Raw genomic sequence first — 20,062 nt, 5'->3', positions numbered from 1 at the left:
ATCCACATTCAGGACAATGTCCTGCCATAGGACAGCAGTGTCACCGATGTGGGAAATAAAATCACTTCGAAGTAGCCTGTCAAACGCGACGGTCAGAAACAAAGACAGCCAAGTCAAATTCAGAAACCCACCACCACGCAAGGGCAGTAAGAGGAAGGAAAAGTCGCTCTTCTAGCTCATCAAGGTCAAGTATTCACTCAGCCAACTCATATAGATCTCAGAGGTCAACATCCCGGGAATCGCCCTCTCCCACGCCTGTGCCACAGATTAGTGACGAATACGTGTGTATGGTGTCAGCCCCTGACAGATTAAAAAATACCCACGGCTGAATATTCAAATAGGAAGTCATCCTGCCAAGTTTGTATTAGACTCAGCAGCGTCCCTAAACTACATATGTGCCATGGAATATCACAGCATGAAACCTCAGCCAAAACTAGAACCAGCCGCAGTTCGAGTCTACACTTGGATGTCCAGGAAGCCCCTACCTTGTCTGGGACAGTTCCGCACGACTCTGACTTACAAGGACCGACAGATCCAAACACACATCCATGTGATTGAGGGTCCTGACGTGGCAGATTGCCTCCTCAGTCTGCCGACAGCAGAGCGCCTCAGACTTGTTGAACTTTTATACACCGTGGATGACTCCCCGGACATCGTCAACAAATTCCCAAACCTTTTCAAGGGTAAGCATGGGCGTAAAATCCGTTCCGCTCACGGATTTTGCGGATTTTCGGCAAATTCGCTATCCGCGAACTTGCCGAAAATTCGTAAATCCGTGCGAAGTGGATTTTTTGCTTGGTCGCACTTGCCAACTAGAATACTATACAATTTTGCGGGAGTAAACACTTGCGAACACGTAGAAGCGGCGGGCAGCGACAATCTCGCAATTGCGAGATTGCAAAATTTGCAATTTCGTACAAGAAATCCACCAGCAGGCAGCATAAACCTTGATAATTATGATTTTTATCAGAATAACTCCTCAGGTTGACATTTGCCTGCACTTTTGTTTTTGCAAGGAGTCCATTTTGGGGGGGTGGGAGGAAGGAAGTGCCCCACAGTCTCCAACTTCCTGTTCCTGTCCAGCAGGCTCCTCCCAGTGCTTTCTTCATGTGCTGGTCACTTTGATTTGGATCTTGACCTGGAAGGATTACTTTTTGTGGATGCTGCTGGATATTTGGATTTTTGCAAAACTGAAAGCACTCAGCAGGTGCAAAAGTTCAATCTTAGCATTAGTAACCATTCCCTGTATTGCTTCCTGAGGGGCCCCTTCAGAGTTCAGTTGCCTACTTGCAACTATTCTATGACCCTGCTCTGACCCTCACAGCAGGCTCAGAGAATAGCTACAAGTATACAACAAAGGTCCTGTTAAAAAAATTACACTGCAACAGAAAGCAATTACAGGAAGCAGGTGCCAGCCTGGAAGTTCAAATTCAGTGACACATTAATCAGCCCCTAATTCATTCATGTCAGTTGAGGCAGGGCAAGTGTGCTTTTCCCCCCATAATCTACAGTGATGAATTAGAGGGTGGCATGGGTGAGCCAGAGGGTGGCATGGGTGAGCCAGAGGGTGGCAGTGGTGAAACAGAGGGTGGCAGTGATGAAACAGAGGGTGGCAGTGATGAAACAGACGTAGAAACAACATGTTCGCGACCGTTGCTACCCGACAAGTAAGTTTGCGTTTGCGAACTGGTAAAAAACCCTTGCGAAATTGCAGAAATACTTGCGAACACAAAAAAAAGGAATCCGCAAAATTCGCGAGAGTTCGCCGATTTTGCGGATTGCGAATCCGTAAATACGCAATTTCGCAGATTGCCAATTCGCAAAATCCGCCCATGCTTATTCAAGGGCCTCGGAAAACTCAACCAATTCAAGGTCAAGTTACAAAGTAATGAGCAGGTGTCACCATAGCACAACACCACAGGAAGGTGCCATTTCACCTACAACAGGCAGTGGATGACGAGCTACAAGACCTGCTGAGGACAGACATCATTGAAAGATCCACAGGATCCACTCCGTGGGTATCACCTGTGGTGGTAGTGGCCAAGAAAGGGCAAGACAACAAAGTACGCCAACTGGAACTACATGAGAAATCCCGCTATATCACCACTTTCACCACCCATCAAGGTCTATTCCGATACAACTGCTTACATTTCGGAATATCTTCCACCGCGGAGATCTTTCAAGAAGCCATTCGGCGGGTGATCCAGGGTATCCCAAATGATTTCAACTACAGCGACGGCATCCTAGTATTTGGGGAAAACCAAGTGGAGCATGATAAAGCCTTGGACCGGGTGTGCCACGCCTTACTCAACACCAACCTCACACTTAACCCGGATAAGTGTGAATTCCACAAGTCCACGCTAAAGTTTTATGGGCACATCTTTTCCAAAGATGGCAAGAAACCAGACCCTCAGAAAGTGTCTGCCCTCGCGGACACTCCACAACCACAGGACATCAGTGACCTCCGCTCCTTCCTGGGAATGGCGAGCTATTGTGCCCGCTACATTAAGGAATATGCTACCATCAGCTATCCACTCAGAGAACTCACCCGACAAGGCCAACCATTTTTCTGGTCACCTGCTTGTGAACATGCGTTCAACAAAATCAAGAAGGCCGTGAGCACTGCCATCAACTGTGCGTATTTCGACACCAAAATGAAGACCGAAATCACTGTAGACGCTAGTCCTGTGGGTCTGGGTGCCATCCTGGCACAATACAACAATGAAGCAGACCAACGTCATGTGGTTGCCTATGCCAGTCGTAGTCTTACTGATACAGAGAAGGCTTACTCACAGCCCGAGAAGGAAAGTCTCGCTGTCGTCTGGGCCTGCGAACATTTTCATCTGTTCGTATACAAAAAGCATTTCAGGCTCATCACGGACCACCAAGCGCTTACCACCATCTTTGGCAATCCGCGAGCGAAGATGCCTCCACGAATAGAAAGATGGGGCCTCCGTCTGCAAGACTGCATCCACACCATCGTTCCTAAGCCTGGCAAAGCAGAAAATCCAGCAGACTACATGTAAAGACACCCACAATATCACACGCGTGAACGTTGCTCTGTAGCAGAGGAATACATTAATTTCGTCATTGACAATGCATGTCCCCCAGCAGTGCCCCTAGAAGCCATTTGGGAACCATCAGCTCAAGATCCCACTGTTCAGGCCATCATGGTTCGGATACGCGCCAACTCATGGAGACATCTGGACACCTACCGCCAGGATGCGACTGTGGACACTCAAGAACTGGTGGCGTTCAAACATATCCAAGCAGAACTATCGATCAGCAAGGATGGGTTATTGCTGAGAGGAGGGAGGATAGTCATTCCTCGGCGACTTCGCCAAGGGATCATCAACTTAGCTCAGGAAGGGCACAGAGGAGTTGTAGCCACCAAGAAAGCACTCCGAGAACGCATCTGGTTTCCATCCCTCGATCAAATGGTGGAGGCCACACTCAAGGACTGTGCTTCTTGTCAGCTAGTCCGTCGAGATGAATCACCAGCCCTTCTGCAGATGTCTGAACTACCTGATGAGGTGTGGCAACAAGTGGCCATTGATTTCTTCGGGCCATTAAAATCAGGCAAGTACATCATCGTCATCATGGATGAATACTCCCGCTTCCCCATCGCGCATCAGGTGTCCTCCACGAAAGCGACGGCTGTCATTCCCGTCATTGACGAAACATTCGCAGCATGGGGAATCCCCATAGGAGTGAAAACAGACAATGGACCACCGTTTAACAGCCACAAATTTAGGTTTTGGATTATTAATATAATCACAATTCTTTTTTCTTTAAAAAATTATGCTTTTGTATATAAGGTATCATACTGCATAAACAATCACCTTTAAGAGCAAGAGTCTCTTTTTTCGGTTTTTGCTGAGCACATCTGAAAATAATATACACTGGTGCTCACCTCACCCGCTTTTTTGCCCAATAGGTACCACTAGATGTACAGAAACATCCATTATCATTGCGGGTATACGGTCTTTCCCTGTGGAGAGAAATAATACAACCTGTTGAGAAATAAAGAAGTTACAATTGTGATACTACCCATTTCATCCTCAGTTCCATCAGTATTCTACCAGGTGGAAATTCCACAGGAAATAATTTTGCACGTTGGATTGCAACTGTAAATCTACATCTTTCATAGATTTTCAATAATATTTTGGATTCTGTAAATAACATTTCTAGTAGTTAGAACTTTACTCTAAATGTAGGTGAATGTTACAAAAGTAGAATTTCAATTTTCTAAGCAGGTTTTTGTCAATCTGTCTATCTGCACAGAAAGATAGTAGGGTGTCTTATTGTAACGCAGAACTGTTTGTGATGTATGATACTCATATTTAGATGTACAGGAAAATGCCTAGCCACACGTAACCATATATGATTTAGTAGCCAATTTGTTTAATGCTGACCTTGAGATAATGTATTTTCATGTGCTGGCAGGAGAAGGAACATAATTATGCATTGTGAAAAGGTATATAGAAGGGTGGTTTAAAGAGGATGCAGAGATCCCTAGGATCTGTGCTTTGCACAGGTCGTTATGAATGATAGATATATTTTATATGGATGCTATAGTAGAGATTATCTGACTTAATTGTCTGGCTTGATCGTGTTTCTGTGTGCAGAACAGGCAATGTCATGGTGTGAGTTTTTCAACGGATCAAATACTTTAAATATAGTTTAGGCATGAAATTAAATCTCATTCTGAAAATATTTCTTTTAAGCAGAGATTCATTTCAGTTCCCTGAAAACAAAGGGCCATATTTATCATTGTTTCATGCAATGCAGTGCAGCAATACACCTTGCTGTGTTGCATGAAAGGGAGAGAGGTACAAAAGGGGGTGGTGATGGATGGAGCATCTGAATCAATCAAACACTCACACCCAGTCAAAAGATCTGGGTTTAATCCATCACTGTTCTTTAGCCCACTCTGCCACCCCAGTGCACCATATCATTCAAGAAATTGCACATTCTGCTCTCTCCTTGTGCTGGCTCAATTTTGTCTGCGTAGAGCCAATGCAGGCACCCTTGCACCATGGTACGAGGGTGCCTGGGTTGCAGGCAGGATTGTTTTTTGTGCAGGAAGGGATAGCTTGCTGCACCAAAACAATCCTTTTAGGCTTTTTCCTCTTTCTATGTGTGCTTTAAAAAGACAGCACACATAGAAAGAGGAATAAAACAAGGAGAAATAAAGATATTTCTTCTTGTTACGCCTCCCTTGGGAAGGCGTAACAATTTGACTCAATTCAATTTATTTATTTATGATTTTGAAACTCATATGAGATCCACATAAAAGAGCAACGTAAGAGAAAATTACAATTACATTCAAATACAAATACGTTGGAGAAGCAAAAAAACAATTGCATATCCATTAATATAAGTCTAGAAAACATTTAAAAAAGTTAAAAATTCTATAGCAAAACATTTCATTAGGGGGATTGTAAATGGCATCCATTAAAGAGCTGCCAGTCGAAATACTTAATTGTAAACAAATTGGTCTTAACCACTTTCGTCGGTTTAACAAAAGAGCCGGGCATACAAAAAGAACATGAACGATGTCCTGGATCAAATTATTACACTGGTTGCACATTGCTGAGGAACCATACCATCTGGATAATAAATTGTTGAAAGGGAGAAGGTCCTGTCTCAAAAGGAACCAAAAGCGCCGTATACCATGAGGAAGGTTCCAAGAGGCATAAGGTTGCATGTTTCTAAATAAGTAGGATCCGATGACCAAAGAGACACCTTTCTTTAGGATACGGGTATCCTTATCCATCCCAAAACTTAGATTCCATGTAGCCAGTCTTAGAGTGGACTTCAACTGGTGTGTAGTTAGAGTAAACAGAGTTGATTCATTCAATTGCAATAGAGCAACCGCCCTTCTAAAGTTTTTTACAATTAGAGAATACTCTTAGGGATCCCAATAGTTCTTTTTGTATAAGGTGTCTTAGAGTATCCGGTTTTCCCTTCGCCAGACATGAAACCCATCGTACTATCCCAGCAAGGCCCTGAACCCAGCTACTACGCATACCAAATTCTAACCTAAGGGTAGCCACAGTACAGCCATTGTTAACCGAAGTTAAGTACCGTAAGAGTCTGCCCTCAGTAGTATGTAAGAAATCCCATTGCCCTAGTTCAAGTAGTTCGGCACCATAAAGTAAAGAGGCCGAGATTTTAGCGCGGAAGGCCTCTAACAAATAATCAAAATGTCTTTTTTACACCCTTTACACCGGAACCACAGCCAAACTACAGAAAAAACTCCAACGCATCCAAAACGCCTCAGCCAGACTCATACTAGACATCCCCCGTCAAGCTCACATTTCCGGTCACCTGAAAGACCTTCACTGGCTCCCCGTCAACAAGAGAATAATGTTCCGTCTCCTCACCCACGCACACAAAGCCCTCTACGACCTAGGACCCGAATGCCTCAACACGCGACTGTCCTTCTACACCCCCACCCGCCAACTACGATCGTCCAATCAAGCCCTCGCCGCAATTCCACGCATCCATAGATCCACCATTGGGGGAAGATCCTTCTCCTACTTAGCGGCCAAAACCTGGAACTCTCTCCCCACCCACCTCCGCCTTACACAGAACCACCTCTCCTTCAGAAAGCAACTAAAAACTTGGATATTCGATAAGTAATGTACCCCCCCTCCCCCAAGCGCCTTGGGACCCTCTGGGTGAGTAGTGCGCTATACAAATTTCCGAACTTGAACTTGAACTTGAACTTTTGCCTGTGGATTTATAGAGCGCACTTAAACCCTTGCCTTGTGCCATTGCCTTCCGAATGTTATAATCTATATGGGCTTTATCACTCAAATTAGCAGAAACTATTTTCCCTAGAAAGACATATGATTTTACAACTTCTAACTTATGTCCACCTACCGATCACATAAAATTCCCATATATCTGTTTTTTCTTTCCTGTCATACACATGACTTTACTTTTTGAAATATTTATCTGCATGTGGTGAGTCTCTGCATATATGTGAAGTGCCTGCAGACGGCTATTTAATCCTTTTGGAGTTAGGTCCACTATTAATATGTCGTCTGCATACAACAAACATATAATTGGTTTATCCCCCAAAACCAGGGCAATACCTTCACTTAAGGATAAGGACTGGGGAAGATCAGATACATATAGGGAAAATAGTAATGGAGCCAATAAACAACCTTGTTTTAGTCCATTGGCGGAAGGAATGACTTGAGATAGGCCTCTTTCCCCTCCCTGAAGAACTCTACACCAGGTGTCAGAATAAAGATCCTGGACTAAATCCAGTAACAGAGATGGCATGCCAAGGTCCGATAGTTTCCTCCACAGCAACGGACGATCGACTTTGTCAAAAGCTGTGGAGAAATCTATAAAGGCTGCATAAACTCTCCCACCTCGGACCTTGATGTATTTATCAGATATTACTTGAAGGGTCGTTAAGTTGTCCATCGTGCCATGCCCTTTGCGAAAACCCATCTGCTCAAAGGGTAGTACATTATTCTTATCCACCCAATCCTGAATTAACTTCAGGAGACACTTTGCAAAGACTTTTCCAATTGCGTCCAAAAGGGCAATTTGGCGATAATTTTGTGAGGTCATCCGGTCTCCCTTCTTAAAAAGGGGAATCAATATACTCCCCTTCCAAGAGGGGAGAACAGTTCTACTCAAAAAACAAAGTTTAAACACCGGGTGAAGAATTTTGCTCCACATTAGGCTATTTTGCTTTAGGACCGAGATAGGAAGCTCATCCGGTCCCATTGCCCCAGAGGAACGCAGTTCCCTAATAGCCAGTTCAATAGCTTTTTCAGAAGGAAGACCTGAAGCATGATTATCCTCATTAATTCTTCTTGCAGGTACCACCGTTCCATTACTTGCATATAAATTTGTGATGTAATCCACCCAGGTTTGTTCTTCAATGGGAATTGGAAGTGAACTTAACCTTACACCACATCCCTCCACTATGAGTGACCAAAATAGTCTTGCTTGGCCTCTAGAAGCAGCCTCCCTTAGTTTAATCCAAAAAGAATCCTCCCTATCTTTTTTCATTTTAGCCTTTAATCTTCTCCTCCTTTTTAATAAAACTATTCTACGAGATCTTTCAGGAGAATTATTCAAATATTGTTCTCTTACTAGCTTATTTATTTCTATGTTTAGTAATCGGAGTGAACGGGGAAATATTGTAGTATTTCTTTTCCAATTAGATTTTTTAGCAACAGAAATCACCACCTTCATAAAGTCTAAAAAACACTCTATTTCAAATCCTTTCCAGTTTACCAAGTCATTTACTGTAGCATCAAGGATACTCTCCAGACCCCTCACGGTCCTAGCATTCCAATAGCATCTCCCTGATTTGTCTCAAAACTGACCGAATCACTATTCAGAGACCAACAATCGATTTTAGGTGGATTTATATTTATAGTAAAAGCTAAAACCTTATGGTCACTATAAAGTGTGTGGGAGACCTTAAGATCTTTCAGTAGGGAAAAGGCAGAATTTTCCACCATTACATAATCCAAAATTGATTCACTCTGATTAGCTTTATGTGTATAGTTCGCTGGTGAATCAGAAGGAAGCCTTCCGTTCACAATAATTCCATCCATTTCAGCCAATTCTTCAAGGAGCATTTTCCCTCTCCTATTTGTCTTGATATTCCCAGGAAAAAGGGCTTGGGGAATCTGCAAAGATTCCTCCCTATGCCTGTTTCTAAACAAAGACAAACTAAAATTAGAGATTTTACAATTAAAATCCCCTACAAGGATTATATGGGGAGCAGGTACCTTCTCGGCAATTTTCTTTACATAAGAAAAGACCTTCTTTAAAATTGAATTAAAACAAGCATCTGGAGGAATATAGGCATTTATCAAGACAATAGGTTTACAAACGTCAGCAATATCAGATTTAAACAGCGTTACTGCCTGAAAAAGATTGCTAGGATCTAAATAATGGGAAAAATTCCAATTTATCCGATTAGACAATAAACATGCTATACCCCCTCTAGCACGACCTCTCCTAGAGGGAGAGGCTCTACCCTCCAGTACGAAGTAGTCCCTTCCTACCAAAATTTTCTCAGTGCACCACGTCTCTTGGAGACAGATCACACTGGCCTCTAATGTGTGAAGGAATTGTAATTTTCAGTATTATTCTTCATACCAGCGGCATTCCAAGATAATATTTTTAGGTCATTGCTAAAGACGGGGATATAACTCAGAATTTTTTATAGGTTTCCTCGAAAGCACTCCAGGCAACCAATTCCACTGGAGACTTTCTTCAGCCGCGTTTCTTTTAAGAGAAGAAAGATGGGTATTAATATGTGTCACATGACGGGTGTCTTTAGAAATGCAGATTTTTAGATCATCATAACCGCCTGGCCGGACAATACCACCAGGGGCTGCCTGGAGGAGTGAAGACTTATCATCAAATCTGCCAAGGCGGAAATTCTCCAAAAAAGGCATGACATCAATCCCTTTACTTTGAATACCTTCAGACCACTGAAGGATGTGGATTACAATAAGTTTAGAGTAAAACTTTACCCTTGTTAGAGTCCCAACCTCTGTTTTCAAGATCGTTACTGTATCTATATCGGAGGTTTGTATTAATTTCAAACCTACGGTCTCCTGAAAGCATTTAAGAAGCCGGGATCTATTTAATGTACAATCTAAATCAAACAAGGGGAAAAAAATCTAAAATAAGTGTGTCAGTATTTTCCTCTTTAAGAATCTCAGCGGGTCTCCTTGGAGCCCCATCTCTTCCCAGCGTATCCGAGAATGATTTAGCTAGAGGGTTAAGAGCTGTTAAAGCGAGGCCGACTGGTTTCCTCTGTTCCCCTGGGGGGATATAATTAAGAGAGCCCCCCTGTTTGGATATTAGGGACACCAGATGAGAGAGGAATAATATTAGTGAGACAATCGATTTGAGTCGATGTAGGGACTACCTCTTGATCTGTGGATGTTAATGACTCTTGAGCTAATTTTACTTCCTGAATCTCATCTTGGGGAGATTTAATTAGAGATGCTTGACAAGACACTTTTATAGTAGAGATTTCCAACTGCTCATCAAAGTGGATTTTACTCCGCCTCTTTTTTCCAAATCTCCGTATTGGTTTCCTCTTTTTTCCCCCGTTCTTTTTAGAGTTCCCTTTTTGGCCCTTTTTTCTCTTTTCTTCAGGGTCCGGTACACCCTCATCTTCATCATTTCTCTGCAGTTTAAAAATGGGGAATAAATCTATATCTACCCTTGTGTCGGGATCATCCGTAATTTCTATTACTTGATCAAGCTCTGCTACACAATTAGATACGGGGACTCTCAGAGGGGATTCCAACTTCTTTCTATCGGTACAGTAAAGATCTTCATCCAGTCCTACTCGGACTGGAACTTGTAGCGCTTTCGAGGACTCATTCTCTATCAACATATGTTTCTTCACTTTGGGCCCTGGAGAACTAGATCCCAAGTTTGGACTAGATTCCTTCCCCTGCTTATTGTTCACTAGAACCTTCAATATTTGAGTTACTGTTTCCAGAACACAATCTGAACCACCAACAGATTTTTCCAATAGTTTTAAAATTGAAGAGAGTAAATGTTCTATAGAAGATAGAGAATCAGAGACAGGTTTATCTAGTCTAATTGATTGAATAGGATCAATACCCATTATGTTAAGATCAGGGCTCATAGAAGTATTTGACTGAGAAATATTAAATAGGGATTTATTAGATGGAGTGCTGCTATATAGTTGAAGTCCAGATGGAACAAGTACTGCCGGGGTCTTTAAAGGATCAATAATCTTACTAGATTCTTCAACAATATACCTCCTACAGAGCTCCATATCTAAGTCTGAAGAAATAGAATCATTACTTTGCACTTCCCTCGGTAAAGATGAGCCCAAAGCGTCTTTTAAAAGAAATTCACTGGGATTAGAAGGCAGATTATGCACTGTAACACCCACTATATTGTTACTGGATTCTGATGGACCATAGGGTGGTTGGGCAGCATATGTGTTTTTATCACCATGAGCTAGCGGAGAGGGCGCCAACATGTCCAAAGAATTAGATAGACCTTCTCTCTCTTTAATATGGGATTTAACATCCTCTTCCTTATTACCTTGTTCAATTACACCAATAGAATTTCTGGGCCCCCTCATTGTGGTGTGGTCCTTAATAACATCGCCTCTTTCGGCAGTGTCATCGGATTTAGACCCTACTATGGTAATTTTATTCTTTCCTCTTTCCCATAGGCTGAATAGCTGACAGTTTCCTTTTAACTGCATGTCATGACCGTCCTTGTTCCGTAAAGGATTCGATTTGGTCTTAGAGCAAGTTCTTCCCACCAACAGTCTCCCCGACCTTAATTTTTTTGCAGTCATTCCAGAAATAAGATAGTAAAAAGGCACAAAAAACTCAAGCGAATATTAAAATAAATATTAAAACAATCCGATATCGGATTTAGCTCCTATGCTAGAGTTCAAAGGCTTGACTAAAACTGACAACTAAACAAAGAAATATTTCTTTCGCAATTGCGGAAATACTACAGAATACAAAAGTAAATAAAACAGACACTTTTTGAAAAAGAATAGGCCCAGCCCAGCCTACTTCAGCCTCTGAGGGCCTAAGATGGCCCGCCCTTTGCCCGGGCTTCGCCCGCGCTCGTCCCGCGCGCTTACCGCAAGGCGCGTATGTAGGGCGTGTTTTTATAAGCCGGGTAGGAGGGGGCGGGAAGAGTCCCAGGTGCGCTCGGTCTCTGGTGCGCACTGCTGCCTGGGACTCGCAGTCCCGCACCCACCTCGTTTCGAAGTTCTCTCGGGCAAAATGACAAGGGTCAACAATCCCAGAGTTACTAGCAAGACTCAGCAGTATTACTCACCACCGTCGCTATGCAGTCTCCAATTACGGCTTACGAGCGGCACTGCGAACCGTGATATGGGGCCAGGGAGGAGGGGGGCGGGAAGAGTCCCAGGTGCGCTCGGTCTCCAGTGCGCACTGCCGCCTGGGACTTGCCGTCCCTCACCCACCACGGTTCGAAGTTCTTTCGGGCAAAATGAACAAGGGTCAACAATCCCCGAGTTACTGGCAAGACTCAGACTCAGCAGTATTATTCACCACCGTCGCTGTGCAGTCTCCAATTACAGCTCCTCAGTTCGTACCCGCAGTTAGTGTGGAGATCCAGCCGCACGTTCCGCCTTTCGCCAGCTGAGCAGTCTGCTGCTATGGGCAGACGTTGGTGATCGATCAGCTCCCGGCTCTCAGCTCCGGCTGCGGCTCGCACTCTGTGCTTTCTCCTCTGACTCTCTGATTCAGCTACAACCTCCGGCCACCACGCTGACCATGAGCCACAGATCACTGGTGTGCCTTTTTCGGGGCGCTAATTCACCGGGAAATCTGGCACTACTCCTGGCACTACTCCTCACGCCTTCTGCCCAGCTGCACTGCCACGGTCACCACAGCTGAGGGGGGTTACTGCTGCTACTGCTGCCACAGCTTGCCACTGCTGCTACACCCCTGTGGCAGTGTAAGCCAAAGACGCGTCCGCAACCGTGGTGCAACTCCTCCAGTCTCCACACAAGGCGGTTCTGCCTGCCTTAGACTGCACAATTCGCAGCGCAGTAAAAGTGTCCACAGACCCAAAAGTCTCTGCTTCACCACTCTGCAGATTCTCCGTCGATCCCAGTGCGTCGACTCACCCGTGTAAAGGATCTCCTACGGCCACCTGTACAGCCCGAGGACTCCAAGCCGACTCCGCAGGTGTGAGGTAGGGCGCTGAGATTTCACGGCAGCCGCCTATGCTCCGGACTTGCGCACCGGACCTCCGCAGTCCGTGGTCCGTGCTCTACACGCCTCAGTAGACCCCCAGTTGGGGCCCTGCGGGCCTAATCTGCGTAGAAAACAGCAGTGTGTGCAAACCGCTGAGAGCCTCGAGACTGCAGGGCTGCCGGCACTGCCGGCGTCTTCGGAGCGTCATCCGGAGCATCCTCCTCCACTCACTCGCTCGCTTGCTCTGGTCGGCGGCTGGTGCGGCTGCAGCAAAAACACCATTCCCTGGTCTACCAGTCATCATATATCTGGGAATGTGCCATAATCCATGAGTAGGTACATGGAACACTGTTGTTCCACCCATGGAATGTCGTCCCAAAGCAGAGTAACGTAATGCAGCAACTTACTCTGCCTTGCGTTACTCCATATTTACCAAGCACTGCAGGGCCAAGCAAGGCGGCCTTGCGTGGCTTGATAAATCTCATCTAGATTTTTCATCGCCCTTGCATTACTTTGCAAGGCATAAGGGAAACGCAAAACTTTGATCAAATATGCTCCAAAAGCTCCTTGTTAGTCAATAAATAAAGTTTGGTATTTATTTTATATACAGTGATGGGCAGGCTTCTGAAAAAAATTCAGAATGCCAAAAACATAGTGGTCGATTAGGATGGCGGATGGACTTGCGTCCGACCTCCACCGCCGAGGTGGAGGGACCGTCCGCAAGGGCAGCGGCGTTCCCTCCATGCCAATTAGGATGTGACCGCCACCCTGGCGGTCACATCCTGTATCTTTAACATTGTGGCAGGTGCTTCTTCAAGCGGCACCCGCCGCAATGTTAAAAATGCATGGATTGCATTTACATGCACAAAGCGGCAGGCACCGCGCGGTGCCTGCCGCTTTGTGCATGTAAATGCTGGGGGTACCATAGGTACCCCCCATACGCACCCCCCACCCCCCCGACACCCTGGGGGCCCACAACGGGCCCCCAAACACAAAAGACCACATGCTTTTCCATGGCGGAAAAGCCGCCGTGGAAAAGCATGTTTCAGCCTGCATCCTAATATGGCTGGGGGTGTCTTGCCATATTTGCCTGCATACACCGCGGATCAGCGGCGACGGACTTGCCATCCGCCGCTGATCCCACCGCCATCCTAATGTGGTGGTTGGTGTTTCAAATGTCCGCAGCGGTGAATCCGCTGGCCCGGAGGATGCGGATTCACCGCCATCCTAATCGGCCCCATAATTCTTCCATTTTTGGCTGGTGCCAGAGGCATCTGTTTCTTTCTAAGTATTAAAAAATAATTTCAGGGATAGAGAAAATATGGCGGGAAATGTACAAACCTTTGAAGCAATGCAGCACTGCATCCTAAATTGCTGTGCTACGTTGGGACGAAAGGAGAGAGTAAAACAGCTCCATATCTACTAAGATATGACGCTGCTTTTCTCTCCGCCAGCGCTGAAGCACTTTAGGCTGTGTGCGCCAATAAACACATTCCTGCAGCATAGTGCAAGGGTGAGTGCGTTCTGTCAAGCAGAGATTTTGTTCGAGTGCATTTCTTTGCAAATCTATGCTTAATACATTTCCCACTTTGTATGTGTACTGTACAATGTAATACGCATGCAAAGTTTGAAGGAGAGTAAAGATTATAAAACATTTCTCCTCCGTTACCCTTGCCTTGAGGAGGCATACGTTTTAAGCACTAATTCTAGTCTATAGTTGATGGCTGCTAGGGATTTGTGTCAAAACCCATGGGTAGTTGTATGGGAATGCTGATGTACCCACGGAACACCCTCCTTGACACAATGTAACACAAAGTAATACTAGTGCATTGGCCACCTTTCCAACTCAAATACTGATTTGCAATATAGCCTTATAGCCCGCCGTAGAGGGCTATACCGGCTATTAAAGGCCATCTCCAGCGTTAAAGGCCCCGAGCCGAAGGGGAGGGCCTTTAATAAGGGAGAGGGACTTTAATAGCGGTCTACGAAGGGCTATAAGGCTATTAGAACATTCTGTCACTAGAGGGCAGAATGTTCTAACAAAAACAAAGCCTTTTGGAAGCAATCCCCTCAGGGTCCTTGAAGCCTCTGTTCACAGCCAGAGCTGTGAACAAAGAAGCATTGGAATGTTGGAGCTCCAGGCTTATACCAGCCATTATAAGCCCAGAGCACTCCATTCTTTTCAATGGAGCTTCCAACATTCCAATGTTCTAATAGAAAGTAAATACCACCACAATGCTTCGCTCTTGGTTTGCATTACAAAAATAACACAAATCAAGGGAAATGTATTAGTAAATGTGGGCCATGCGATCTGCAATATTTAATATTATAGCCATGTTAGCTGCCTTTTTTGTTAATTAAGACTGCAGACATGCTTTCATAACTTTTGCTGAAGTGTTGTGGAACCGTGAAAAGATAGGGACCTGGTGCATAATGACCCCATCTGCCTTAAAAAATTACATGCTGCTGAGTGCTACTCAATACTGATTTACAGACCCCTAACCCTGGTGACTGAGAGCGAGGGTTCTTACATGATTCGTACAGTTGCTTAACAATGTAAACAAGGAAATCACACTGAATGCTAACCCAGTTATCGCCATCACTGTGCATTAATAGTTGATGGACCCGGCTACCAAACTCAAGAGGTCCAATATTGAGGAAGGCTGGCTGTCCCTTATATTTCAATGAAAACAATTGCTCCTACATATCTAGTAGGGCTGTTGAGATACTATTGCTTTGAACACTACATCTCTGATATCCAACTAGAAGGCTGCTAGCTTACATTTAAGATTTTATATGCCAAGTGGCAATTTTCTCAAGTGCTTGGAAAGGTAAAACGGTTAAAATGTGTCTATCAGTTTGTATATCATAAACGTGCAATTCTATTCAATAGCAGTGTGGTTTGCTTCAATACTTACTCAAAAGATATGATTTTTATATATTTATAATGCGTGCTGACAAACGTTTGTTTTTGGCATAGTAGTGCCACGTGAGGGAAACTATCAATTGGTATTGCAAGAACTTGACCCGAATGGAGCAAAGTCAAAGGAACTTTCAAATATTACTCCCGTGGGTCACAGAAAATTTAGAGTGTGTTCATATAAAGTTTACCAAAGGAAGAACTGACTTGCTGTGTTGTGTTGAATCAACGTTTTGTAAACCTGGTCTTCTGTGTGATGACTATAGCAATACTTTATTCCTTTAATATCATTAATTTGTTTAAGTTCTGCTTTTATACAATTCCTATTCATGTGAGCCTTGGCTGTATGTGTTTAAGAGATGCTAGAGGCTGATTAGACAATCACACAAAAAGCAGTTGTGATCAAAGTCTTCCTTAGAAGAGTTTCTTTAATACCATTGCTGTCAATCCGAGCAAAATGTACATGCCGATCTCTGCAATTAAATTAATTGATACATTGAAATGCCGAATTAAACTCTGAACATCTTCAATAAATTCTTAATGAAAAGCTAAGACATTACAAACTAAGGACAATTTTACATGTAATCATCCTACAAATAAAACCTACCAGCATTGGCTAAGGCAATAGGTCTGGGTTTTTTAGGAATGTTGTATGTTAATGTGAAGCATTTCAAGCAAATTGCATGAAACGGATATGTATTTATGTGAAATAAAAAAAACTGTGGAATAAAATTCGTAAATTAAAAGGTCAGGTGACATTTGGACTGTCAAGCCAAATATAAAATCCATGTAGGTTAATGAATGCCCTTCTCCCATCTTGCTGCTGTTGAGAAATACAACAGAAATGACCCAGTTTTCTAAGCCACTTTAATAGCATGTGTGTGCCTCTGAGAGTTCAAGTTTAAGCAGCATTATCAATAAAGAAAATCATAGCTGTGTGGAAAGCAAGCACTTTTTTGTGCAAGCACACATTTTCTGCCCAATCAAAACATGCACTCCAGTCTCCCAACATGTGGGTGGAGCCAAAGCCCCTTTCCTGGTGATTCTCACATAATTGTCTGGCTACAGCTGGGCAGTGAAGGCAGACCATATCAAACTAACACAATGTTTAGACGTAATGCATTAAGTATGTCAACCTCTAATCCTTCCTCTTTTTCCTTGTGTCTTCAGTGCTTCCTTATGTGGGTCATGGCTGTCCTGGAGGCTGTGAAACGTGCTCTGATTCCAATGGATGCAACTCCTGCAAACCCCGGCTCTTTTTTGTTCTGCAGAGGATTGGCATGAGACAGATTGGAATCTGCCTCCCATCATGTCCAAGCGGATATTACGGGACAAGAACTCCAGGAATAAATAATTGTACAAGTATGTATCTGAAAGAATGATTATTTAGTTGCACATTTTTTAAATATATATTTAACTCAAATTCTTATCCTTAGCTCAGAAAATCACAGCTTTTGGGAGTGTTGCCAGGGAGTTTGCATACTTCTATGCACATTCCGACTTTAAAGTTACCATGTAAAGAAAGCTGAAAGGAATGCCTGGAGAGGAGACTGATGGAGAGTACACAGTTGACTGATAGCAGGTCATCAGAAAAACGTTTTTAATTTATGAGCATATATTCTTTGTTTTAGGGAACCGTGATGAATGTTCATGCCATCATCGTTACCCGTGGTTATCTTCCACCTGAACAAGTAAATAGTCATGACATATTTCAATGTCCCACTGGTAGATATAGTGAGGGCGTAGATGTAGAATAGAACACTTGCCTAGGATTGGCAATGAACCTCTCTCACTTACCTAAGTATGGCTTAGACTGTTGATTTTGTAAGAGCAAGTGAAATATGTATTAAAACAAGAAAAAGAGTAGGCCATTGTGGGTGGATGAGACATAACTACTTTTCCTTCAGTTACCCTTTACTTCTATAACATTCCCCACAGTATCTAGCTGACCTTTCTTGTATAATCTGACTTTCTAAAGCAGAGTGGAATTCAGGCATACTTTGGGACATGTAAAGTGGTAATTTTCTATAGAAAATGTTTTCGACCTATGATAAAACTTGTATACATGTTTTAAGTTGTATGTTGTGTTATAGTATTTGAAATATTTCTAAATGCAATAAGATTGATTCGCGATCCTCCTACAATGCTAAAACTTTTAGAAAGTGAAACACGTAAATGACTTGGTTGCAACTGTCGGAATACGATTGCCCCTTTTATAAGGAGGGAGGTGTTTTTGAAATGTAACTTGTTCATGCTTCTGTTGAACTCAACCTTTTAAAGCACCAATAAAGTGCAAATAAATTATTTCCCAAGAGAAAAAAAGCACCAAAATACCATGAGATGTCTGACTGAAAATAGTATTCCATCTACAGCATAATCGCATTCAAAATGAACATTTCCAACTACTAGCTTCTCACTGATGTTTAAGAAAAAAATGGACAGAAGGGAAGAAGGCTATTGTTCATGGAAACCATCGCCAATCTAAACACCAGTCAATGATGTGACGGATTATGAGCATAGGAATGATTGTTATAAATAACTGGTGACACAATTTAAATATTCTCGATTGCTTATGTGATTTATAAAAAAAATATCATTCCTAAATTATTGTAATTATTGTAAGGTGAGCTCTCTGTTTTTGTGGGCTTCCATTTATCACCCATATTTAGCTGGATAGCTGTCAGTCCTGTTAATACTTTGAGAAGGAGGTACCCCCAGTGCCGTACAAACTATATATTTCGAATATCAGTGACTTTCCCCTTGGGAGAGTTGATAAAAGTTTATTGTTCTAGAGAGCATGGATGTTAAAATGTCAGTGGTGGCGGAAGTGACATCATCTAACTAGTCAGCTGCTGATGACATCACAGGAAGTGGCATCACATGACCATTTGACCCTGAAAATGTTAGGGAATGTTCTGTCACATGACCATTTACTTAATGGCATTAAGGTAGTGCTTCAAAAATTTGCCAAAGACTTTGAATCTTTTGGCCCTGAATGCATTGCGAAAAGAATATATCATAAATAATGTGCAAACATATTCAATGCTTTAACATCGATGTGTATTGTTTTTGTTTTTACAATCTCAAACCTCGAGATAAAACTTATATTTTTGCTAATACATAGATCACTCCTGTGGTCTACCTTCTTTTTACATTGATTACATACAAAAATCTATGAACCCAAATTGTGAATCATGAATTCTAGGATTCTGCAATCATTACAAAACGTTATTGCCCAATACATTTCAGGATGCTCTCCCTTCTTCAGGAGCTGTTGTTTGTAATGACTCCTTCGAATAGTGTTTCCAACAATGCTGATAGTAACCGTTAGTTGTGATCCACAAAGCGTTCGTGGGTAATGTTCTATTACTTACCGGTAATCTTCATTACCCCAGGTCTCGTTGTCCTCGTCCCATTCATTTACATATTGGAGAGAACCATCTCCCGACAGAAAAAAAGAGCAGAGGCATGCTGGGACCCTAATACTGTCCCTCCCACCGGGGATACATAAGCAGTACTTACCCAGCATCCCGTCTGAACAACTAATCCCAGACAGGAAGGCCGGTCGACCGGGAGGGAGGGAGGGGCTCATGAATGGGACAAGGACAACGGGACCTGGGGTAATGAAGATTACCGGTAAGTAATAGAACATTACCCCCAGGTCCCTTATGTTCTTGTCCCATTCATTTACATATTGGAGAATACCAAAGCAGAAATCCGGCCTTCCTCACCCAGAAGCACACCCAGGAAACCACCACAAAAGCAGCAACCCAAGGGAGCACCGAGAAGGAGGAAAGGGAACTGCAGGAAACAATCGACCCGCAACCCAGAACAGGACAGCGGGGCGCAAAACAGGGACCGGAGCCAACCCAAAAAAAAACAGAAGGCCAGGGCCCTAACAAGGAGGCCGCCAACCAGAGACACAGGAGACAGGGCAACCGGGATCAAAACCCAAAGGACACGGCCAAGTAATCCACCGGACAAGGCCGCCCAGCCTAGAACCAATGGGAAGGTACACAGGAAACGCCAGCCACAAAGCCACAGACCGGAAAAGACGCCACTAGCCCAAGAGGAAGGCCACCAAACCCAGAATAGCATGGAAGAGGAGGCCAACCCAAAGACCACAGGCCAGAGACACCCCCAGAAGAACCAGCCGACAGCCGACCAGCAAGGAGAGGCCAACAAGCCCAGAAACCCACAACGAACAAGCCCAACAAGGGCAGGGACAGAGCCAACAGCCAAAAACCCCAGAAAAAACCCCAACCCCAAAAGGGAGGGAGAACAGGGCACGTATGAAGGCCAGAGCAACCGGGAACACCCAGCAGCCCACACACCAGGAAACAACCAGGCAGGAACCCACGAACCACAGAGGGTAGACAAAAACAGGTGCGAACAGGACCCCACA

General features: G+C 43.8%; 1 protein-coding gene across 1 annotated transcript in view; it reads left to right on the top strand.

The window, feature by feature from the left end:
* The window catches only part of RSPO3 (R-spondin 3), a 454,727-nt gene that overhangs the window by 250,480 nt on the left and 184,185 nt on the right, over window positions 1–20,062 (top strand). Inside the window, exon 2 of the mRNA XM_078648925.1 lies at window positions 16,828–17,019. Within this exon, the coding sequence (XP_078505051.1) occupies window positions 16,828–17,019 (192 nt within the window). The remainder of the gene's footprint in view (window positions 1–16,827; window positions 17,020–20,062) is intronic.

This window comes from Lissotriton helveticus, chromosome 6 (genome assembly GCF_964261635.1).
Source record: "Lissotriton helveticus chromosome 6, aLisHel1.1, whole genome shotgun sequence".
NCBI classification, from domain to species: Eukaryota; Metazoa; Chordata; class Amphibia; order Caudata; family Salamandridae; genus Lissotriton; species Lissotriton helveticus.
This window is presented reverse-complemented; position numbering and strand designations above follow the sequence as displayed.